At 35.1% G+C, this 10,159-nt stretch overlaps 1 protein-coding gene across 1 annotated transcript; it reads right to left on the reverse strand.

Moving 5' to 3' along the window:
• Nucleotides 1-330: 330 nt before the first annotated feature.
• LOC310649092 (vomeronasal type-2 receptor 26-like) lies at nucleotides 331-9,955 on the reverse strand (the record flags this gene model as incomplete). The annotated part of the gene is made up of 5 exons (XM_083377363.1): nucleotides 331-1,232; nucleotides 2,054-2,180; nucleotides 4,111-4,338; nucleotides 8,413-9,279; nucleotides 9,812-9,955. 5 exons carry the CDS (start codon nucleotides 9,953-9,955, stop codon nucleotides 331-333), a joined length of 2,268 nt encoding a protein of 755 aa, XP_083233489.1.
• Nucleotides 9,956-10,159: the final 204 nt, after the last annotated feature.

Genomic DNA, 10,159 nt, shown 5'->3' on the forward strand with positions numbered 1-10,159 from the left:
GCAAAAAAATGAAGGTCCTTATATTGCATTTCTCATTATTCAAGAGTTTGTCCTTTGCATAGAAATCATACACTTGATTCTATTTTAAGACTTATTTATTTATTATTTAGCATTATTTTATACCAACCATATATATATAAATAGGGGTGGGACATATCATAAAACATTAAAAATGGAACTATCTTTCCAATACTAAAATCAGAAGGAAAATTATAGATGTAATGGCAGCAATTGCAACTGGTAGATGGGGAAGACTTATAGGTCTTGAGTATGGGGCCTTACTGCTTTTCCATGACTAAATTAAAAGAAGGCAATGCAATTCTATGTCTTTCAGTTTTTTCTTTGTTTTATTGGCTGCTTATTATTCAGTTCAGGCCTCAGTATGATGATATAGCATTTAGGGAAAAAGATGCATATGAGGAGGCCACCACTGGATGTTATAATGGAGAAGATCTCCACAGCTACCATATGTTTGCCCCTGGTGGTCAGATAACTAGGAACAAAGGAGAGCCAAACACTGCAAAAAATCAACATGCTGAAGGTGATAAATTTGGCTTCGTTAAAAGTGTCTGGTAATTTCCTGGCAAAGAAAGCTAACGTAAAACTGATAAGAGCAAGGATGCCCATAAAGCCCAGGACACAGTAGAACATGATAAAGGAGCCTTCATTACATTCCAGAATAATTTCTTTTGCCATTAAGTGAAAGTTAAAATCAGGAAATGGAGGAAAGGTGAACAGCCAGATAGTACAAAGAATTATTTGAACGAAGGAGCAGAAAAGCACAATGGAAATGCCTAATCTTTTCCCTACCCATTTCCTCACTGTAGAGTTTGGTTTGGTGGCCATGAAAGCTAAAATCACAATGGTAGTTTTTGCTAACATACATGATACAGCTACACTAAATATTATACCAAAAGTACTTTGTCGGAGGAGACACGTCACTTTATGTGGTTTGCCAATGAACAGTAAAGCACAAAGGAATGAAAGCAGAAGGGAAATGAGAAGGATGTAGGTGAGGTTTCTGTTGTTGGCCTTGACAATGGGAGTGTCCTGGTACTTAATGAAGACACTCAGAATCAACAATACGATAAAAGAAAACAAAAGAGAACAGATTGCTAAGATGGTTCCCAGTGATTCTTCATATGTTAGGAAGGTTAGCATTTTTGGAAGACATGAATTCTGATCCTTGTTTGGATACTGATCTTCTGGACATGAAAAACAGTCATCCATATCTAGGGGGAAAAAAACACTCAGGTTAGAAAGATGGTTGCACTGAAATTAAACACATGACACTTCTTCCATTTCCATCATTAGAGCCTAAATCAGAGAGTTAGGCTTTTGCAGAATGTGTCCAAAATATGATAATTTCTGTCTGGCCATTTCTGCCTTGAGTGAGAACTCTGGGTTGATTTGTTCACTGATTGATTTAACAAGTATTTTTTCAGGCTTGAAAAACTATGATCTATGGAGATGTATTTTGCTTTATGGAGCCTGACATTTTATCCTGTTTCTGTTTCCATTAAAAAAAATCTGAAATGCCATTCATTTTTTTAATGAAAAGTGATTCTGTTGTAAAGAGACATAGTAGTTTTATATAGCTTTAACTGTATTATTTTTAACCATCAACCACTTTAGTAACTCAATTTAGAAATGTGTAATAGATCTGTGCAGAGCATAGGATTCCCAAGTGTCTTTGGGTGTGGAGAAACACAAATGTATCTCCTCTCTGCATCATCTTAAAACACTCTGTTTTCCTGGGATGTCATGACAACTTTTTTGCAGGTAGGCATCATGTTGGTGCTCATGTGCATACTGAAGCAGTTCTTAGAGTTTTAGTCTCTGCACTGCCAGAATCTCAAATATCTCAGCATCCCATCTTTGTCATTATATAAGCTGCCCAGAAAAAAAATCTTTTCATAATGTGAGAAATCAGTTTTGAGATCTGTAGTCATAACAAATCATACCATTAGACTCAGCTATCAAGTGTAAAAAAATGGATTCCTAGAAAAGAATATCTACAAAACGTTTGCATCACTCCTTTTTCAACACTCACCTATGAGATTGGAAATTTTCCCTTCAGGACAGTGAAGACAATCATAACAACAAAATGGCTTTCCTTCTATTTTGGTCTTAGCATAACCCAAAGAGCAATAGTTATTACACAGAGAGAGTGGCTGGACCTAGACATAAAGAAATGAAAAAATGCTTTAATTTTTTCAATAATTGCTTTGTAATAGTTATTGTCCGCAAAGCTTCACAATGTATCATGTTTGGTTGGAAGTGTTGTGAGTGATGTCAATGAAAAGAGGCAAGAGGAGGAAAATAGTATGGGATTTAGAGAGCAACCACTCAGACTTTTTGCCATGTATTTTAAATGAAACTAAGATAAAAACCTCTTTGAGTTAAGCTCATCTTTTGCTTATACAAGAATATGTCCATGTAGGCTTTTTTGGTGCCCAAAGTGTCTTCTTTATGGAAGTTTTTCAAAGCTTCTGTGGGGTCCTTAGTGTTCTCTGAGCTTGGTGATTTTCTTACAGATGTTTCATGACCAAGCTACATAACATCATCAGGTTGTTTTTTTTTAACTTCTTGATGCTTTTGGATTTTCTAGAACTCTGGTAACTAAGTACCAAGCCAAACGTAGATTGTTTCTCCATGAACCAATGTCATTAGATGCTGACCTTTTCTGAGATTTAAAGCAATATATGATTGCATTAATGATATGGATTATGTACTTTAAAAGTCATCAGAGAAAATCAGGTAGGTGTAAAAGGATTTAGTTATCCTGATTTTTGGATCTATATAGGTTATAACTCATGGCCGTGGTGGCGGACCTATGGCATGCATGCCACAGGTGGCACACAGAGCCCTCTCTGTGGGCATGTGTGCCATCATCCCAGTCCTAGGCCTTCCAGCTGGGTTTTATAAAACTTTTCGCTTTAGGCCTCCATCGCCGTGTGCAAAAAAAAAAGTTTCAATCAATCAATCAATTTCAACTTCTTGTGGGGAAAAAAGAGATCTCACAAAATTGGAATTGATTGATTAAACTTTTTAGTCCCACCTAGTCTGCTGTTACCACCACAGCCAATGGGCCATGCCCAGTCAATGGGCCACACCCACCCAATGGGCCACACCTACCTGGCACCCGATGTTACATAAGTGGGTTTTGGGTTGCAGTTTGGGCACTCGGTCTCTAAAATGTTCGCCATCACTGACTTATGGCATCAGTGCAGGTATCTGAGGAGTCCTCTTGCCACAATGGGATTAGCCCATCCAATTTGCCCCAGCAGAAAGGGTCTGCTATGGTTCTTGTCTGTGTAGGAATTCCAGTTGGTGGGGTCAAGGAGAAAAGCTTTTTCTACTCTGACCCTTGAACTGGGGAACAGTCTCCTCCAGAGATAAGAGGCACTCTTACCTTCTTGACCTTCTGGAAGGGCATTAAAACATGCTTTTTTCCAGTTGGCTTGGAGCCCCAAAGGGACAATCTTCAACGAAGGTGATTAACAGGAAGAAGAAGAAGAGAATGAGGAGGAGGAGGAGGAGGAAGAGGAAACCACCTCACCTTGTTGCCATATTGGTTTTAGTTTTACATATTCTTTCTTAATTGTATTTTTTATCTTTATCTTTTACTGTTGGTAAGCTACCCAGTCACCATAGCATTGAGATGGGTAGAATAAAAGAAAAAAAAAGAAAAAAGAAAGAAAGAAAGAAAGAAAGAAAGAAAGAAAGAAAGAAAGAAAGAAAGAAAAGAAAGAAAGAAAGAAAGAAAGGAAAGAAGGAAGGAAAGAAGGAAGGAAGGAAGGAAGGAAGGAAGGAAGGAAGGAAGGAAAGAAGGAAGGAAGGAAGGAAGGAAGGAAGGAAGGAAGGAAGGAAGGAAGGAAGGAAGGAAGGAAGGAATGTTCATGTGGTCATGCTATTAAGTCACCCTGACTTTATTTAACCTGAAGGAAATATTTCCAACTAAACTTCCCTTCCTATTCCATTAGTTTCCCTGGACCATCTCTTAGTACTTCAGGCAGAAGACAGGAAATATCACTAGATGTATTCCACAGCTCATATTTATTCAATTTAAAATAAGTAACATTATCCAAACATGAATTTTGGCCCTACCTGATTAAACCTGCTTGGCCAAATGATGGCTTCTTCATGGATCACTAATATGTCCTCTTGGGAAGTCACAGATCCTATTCCACCAATTTTGACTTTCAAAAAGGACTTGTTTGGGAATGTCACCCAATTGATGACATCAAGTCCAATCTCTAGTTCTCCATTTTGGTTGAAATATATTGTTTCTCCTGCAATATTATTGAATGAGATCCTTCTTACAATTTCATTGAGCTACAAAAATACAAAATTACACATATAAGAAAACATAAATAGTAAATGAAGAGAAGAACTAAACATTTCATCATGGTCTACAAAATGATGAAGATTTAACTCCTCTTCAGAAATATGGGGGGGAAACTTTTCATATTTACCTTATCTCTTAATAAAGAAGACAAACATTGTCTACCATACTGTTAAAATTTTTAAAATCCACAGACTTACTTGAGCTGATATTTGCAGCCACAAATAAGGGATCCAACAGTAGATTGGTTTTTATGACCCTCTTTGGACAAAGAGAGGGTATGAGATGGCTCAAGCTGCTTGCAGCTGCTCTTCATAAAGAAGCAACAAAATAACAATGTCTTGGACTTCTGGTTGGGATCTCACGGTGATGTAGACACAGGAAGATGGGGCTCCATCTTTTGCATCTGGTTTAACCTTCTAGGGTACCATAGAAAGGGTCAAAAATCGCCCCATAGAGGTGGCAAACAAGGAGGGGACTTTCATTGATCACAGGGGGGTGGCAGCCCTCCATTTGATCTGAGGAAGCCATCCAAACTGTTGGAAAAACTGGCTGCATTCATGTAGCCAGCCCTAAGCTGCGGACAATGGAAGCCAACCAGCACTACCAAGCAACTTTACAGCAATGTGGATGAAACTTGGTGAGACCTGATCCTTTCTTTATGATTTTAAGACCTCTTCCTGAAAATCTGCCCAAAGCATTCCCCCCACCCCAATGAAAGAGGGAAAAGGAATTTCTGTCCCACTCCTTCAGAAAAGAAAAGCGGTCAATTTAATTCTTGGGGACACTGGTGAAACCTATAAGACTTATTTGGAATTAAAATATACTTAGAGTTTGAAAATTTGGGGACCAAAAGTGGTTTTAAGACTTTTTTATTTATTTTTTTCTAAAGAAAAAGACTTGCAAAGTTTAACAATATAAGTTTTGAATCTAAAAACTGGAAAGTGGTGAAGTACGGCACTACAACTTATTTATGCCTAAAAGAAGGCTGGCTTGAAGCCCAGATTTGGCTGGCCTTGGAACTATTTTATTATTGAGAATTACAGTTGAGGGGGAAAAAAGGAACAGGCTTAGGGGCTGCTTATCTGTGTCGCAGAGATGATAAAAAAATAAATTTGGCCTGTCTGAATTTTGAACATAATTGCATGGTGGATTTTTTTTATTTTTTATTTTTAGAACACTTTGGATTATAAATTTTGATTGTTAAACAACTGTCTCTTCCTTGGACAGAAAGGATATATTTTTTTATTGGATAGAAAAAATGAACTCTACTTGTATCTGCTTAGGGGAGATCCAGGAATGGACAGTCAGTTGGATAAATCTATAAAGGCCACTTATAGAAATAAAATAAAATAAAATAAAATAAAATGGATGTTTCATACTCAGCATTAAATAGTAAAGCATCATCTTTAACATCTGTTCTTAGCAGCCTTAACTTGCCATGTCATCAAGAAAATACTGATAAAATACAGAAAGAAATTCCTTCCATGCTGAAATTAATACAAAAAACAATTATTCTAGCTTGTGAGCAGGTTACTAATAACACAAAGGAGATAAAAGAACAATTTTCTAATTCAAATCTACAAACTCAGAAGACAACTACAGAGAAGGTACCAGCAACCCAGAAAATAGGAGGAACACTAGAGAATGCTGACACAAACATTGATGATCCAAAGGAGAAAATAAATGACCAGACCCAGATAAAACTCAGAAGATACAAAAATAATATTGGAAATGGAAAAAAAAAAACATTTTATAAATCAAGGTTTCAGAACATACTGGATGACAAGGAAGGAGAGCAGATGGAATGGAAGATAAAGTTGTTATTAGAACTGTGGGGTATCAGAGAAGGAAGGAGGTGGTTTGATGAATATCAATGGGCTAGCCCTTCCAAAAACATTTTAACCAAATTGTTTTTCTTGTTCCAAATAGCATATACAAAATTGAGGAAGAATTATCTGATGATCAAAATGCATTGACTTGGAAGGTTAGTTGGCAAAGAAAGAAAGCTAGAGTAAGATTGAAAGAAATAGAAGCTTTGACTTAATAGAGGGGATACTATACTATTGAGGTTTGAATATGGCTAAGAATAAATAGTTAGAAATAGAAGCATTTTTATAACTAGATAGCTAGGATTTGTAACCAGAATATTGTATCCTGGTAGGAAAAGGGAAACAAGAATATGTTAAGAATTTTGAATAAGGGATTCTTTTGGTTGCCCAAATACAACTTGTTTTGAAATTATAAATGATTGGGACACTTTGAACATGGATGGGAAATTAAAAACTGATATTATTATTATTAGAAAAATGTAACAAATGTTGATATGTAATTGTATGTTTACTAACAAGAATTCTATTTGCTTAATGCAGAAAAAATGTTATTACCAGAAGAAGTGAGGATGTACTGGCAGGTGTAACATTGGACCTAGTTGGAAAAACTTTCATGTATCACCAAATTTTTAATGGACTCAGTCATCACGTTGTCTATTGAGCACTGGTTTGTGAAAATAGAAAATTAATAAAACATTTATATAAAAAAGTAACAACGTCTTGAGTGGGAGGGAATCAGGAGAAAAGGTAATTTGCCACAATAGATCCAGCCACAAAAACAGCCTTTCAAAGGACACTGATTTTGTGCACTTCCCTTGCTAAACACCTTCAAAAATTAGAACTGTAGATATATTAATTGTTTCAAGAAAATTACACATTTTTAAAATGACAAGGTTGGAAATACTGTTGAGTGCCTTCAAGCCTTAATTTAAGAATATGAAGATCTGTTTTTATAATCTTTGAGAACTGAAAAAAAACCAACAATAGGCAAAACAATGTTTGGGTTATAGAAAATTTTAAATAAATTAAGGACTAAGAAAATATTGGGATATTGGATTTCAAACATTAAGGTTCTGAATTATTTTCAAAGAATAAATGGAAAAGAAAACTGTATTTCATACCAACATAACAGTGAGAGTAATTTATAATAGAATTACAAAACAAGGTTCAACAACAATCAGGATGAATTACAGGGATTTTTTTTTTCTGTGTAAAAATAAAAGGAAAACAAAGTTGTTGAGAGATGAGATGAGATATGTTGTTATTCTAGTGAGGGTTGGGTTTTAGTTTTTGGTTTGTTGTTTGTTTGTTTTAGATTTGCTTATATCTTAACTGGAAAAATATGATATATTGGATTTGTTTACATTTAACACAACATTATTTCTTTTTGTTATGCTAAATTTTAGTTTTTTATTCATATCAGGATATTGAGATTACTTTATATTTGCAAAATGTGGCTGTGTCATAGTTGAGAGTTAAGATATGGAAAGTTTATTTGAATGGGATAAATTCCTGTTTGGAATGGTTTTATTTGGAAATGTTTGCATTTGGAATGGGAAAAATTCTCTTAGTTTGTTTTCTTTTGTTTTTTTTTTTCTTAAGGGAGAAGTGATCTCATTTTGTCATAGTAAATTTGATTTTCTTTAATTTGGTTTACATTAAGATATCAGGACTATTTTATTTTGCTTACTGATAAGAGTTGAGATGAGCATGCTGATTGTTATATATGTTAATAAATATCAATATCTTAGAGCTTTTTTGGCCCTTTTGTTGATGACTGGATTGGAAAACACATTTTTTTCATCTGCTAATTGTTAGGAATCACTGGAGAAAGCAATTATATTTGAACGAGTTAATGCAATCACTAATTAGGAAATATACTATTGAATAATTAAAATAAGTTTAAAAGTATTCCAAAATCCATAAAAAAAGAAACAGAAATAATAATAAAAAATATCAGGCTGTTTTCTGCATTGTGGGACTGCAATAGTGTTCCATGTGTCTCAGATATATTAACTTCAATAGAAAGGTAGAAAACATCTGGAATGAAAATCAGTTTTTTTTTTCCTTTACACTCTCCCTTTATAAAAACCTTATTTAAGGTTTTATAGGAAGAGAAATACACTATGACCAGAAGGAAAGTGATATTAAACTAAATATTTAATTTAGTTGTTAGATAACATGGAGACAAATCTACATACTCGGCACTTGTCAGTGTCCTTGAGTCATTACCTTCCATGGGTGAAGTTTGAGAAATTCAACAAGTCTTGCTCTATATTTGAAGGTGGTTGAATGAACAGCATGTATTGCCTGTCCCACAATATAGACTGCATTGTAAATGCTAAAGCTGTGGCCAGTCATGTCCATTTCAAAAACAGATGTTGGGAGGGTCTCTAGCTTCTCCTCACCAGTGCAGATTGGTTGATTGTCCATCACAGAGTTGTGTTTCTCATCTATCATGGAGCCTGAGAACACACATCCAAATGCCTCCTTCCAGAAAACCCTAATAAAGCCATCTTCTTGACTGACGTTTGGTTTTCTCATCTGAAGAAATTCCTGAAACCCTAGGACTTCCCTTGAATGAACTGCAAAGGATAGAGCACCATGGAGAAAATCTAGGTCTTCCCATCGCTGGAAGGGAAGAGATGTGAAATCCATTTGGGCTGTCATAATCCAGATTTTAGCATTTTCTTGTAATTCTATCCCTTCAAATTTTGACATACTGGGAAACATTCTCAAAACTATCATTATATCAATTTCACCTTGAATTAACACTGAATTGACAGTGCTGTTCATCAGAATACTATACATTATCATCCCTTTTTTCACCATAGTGAGAATGTCAGTAGAATAAGAAATTAATGGAAATCTTTCAATGAAGTCAAAGCAGATTCCATTTTTGGAAAACATGGGAACCACATTTTGTACAAACCTCTCCCCATTGTCATTATTAACACATAAGACTCCAATCCATGTCCACATAAAATGTTTCAGTAGTTGAAGAATTCCCTTATACTGAAAATCCATATTTGGAAACATTTGGTGATAAAAACCAGCCTGTTTGTCCTCATGTGTCATTGGAGCAGAGCCATATGTCAACTGTCGAAAATACAGAAGGATTCAGAAAGGAGACAATATGATTTGATTTTTTATAAGATATATTCATATACTTTTCAAACTGGTAGTGTGTACTGTAAGTAAAATGTTAGTTTCATTTCATATTATTTGACAGTAATATACCTTCAGCATTCTCTATTATAAGATTTCAATGATAATTTTACACAAATTATCAAGCTTTGTTAGTGTTAAGTCTGCTTACATTTCTTTGTCTCTTCCTATGCTTTATAAATCCAGACATTCAGTCTATTTTGTGAACTCAGAAAAGGGGCTACTTTAGTTCTTAAATATGCTTTGTGAATGTATCCAGCAACAAATGGTGCACCAATTGACATTAATAAGTGCATTTCACAGATTCCAAAACAAAGCTGAAAGCGAAATATGCCACTTGATTTCACTAAGTTGTTTTGCTTTATCCCAGGGACCAAGTCTTAGCTAAAAGGAATATTATATTTAACTAGATTGTATACTGTATGTACTGCATATATATGTAACCTATATAGATATAGGTTACCTGAGGAAACTTGTAGATCTGCAGAATTATAGCCACATGAAGACATGCATCAGTGTCAGGTCCTCCAATTATTGCTACTGGATATTTCTGGATGTCACAGTTGTAATTAGGGATTAATCTGTCTTTAGATGAAAGGAGTTCCATTGACGCATGGTATATCCATTTTGAAGTGAAATGGCTGTTATAGATTCTGAAGCCCAGTGTAACATTGGGTAAAATCTGGGGATTAGTATTGATCTCCTCAACTGCAAATGCTAAAGCCAGGATATGTTGATAAATCTGAGTCATGATTCTGAAGAGAGAGGTACATGAACTGCTACAATACATTTAACACAGAATATGGTAATT

This window comes from Vipera ursinii (genome assembly GCF_947247035.1).
Source record: "Vipera ursinii genome assembly, chromosome: Z".
Lineage (NCBI taxonomy): Eukaryota > Metazoa > Chordata > Lepidosauria > Squamata > Viperidae > Vipera > Vipera ursinii.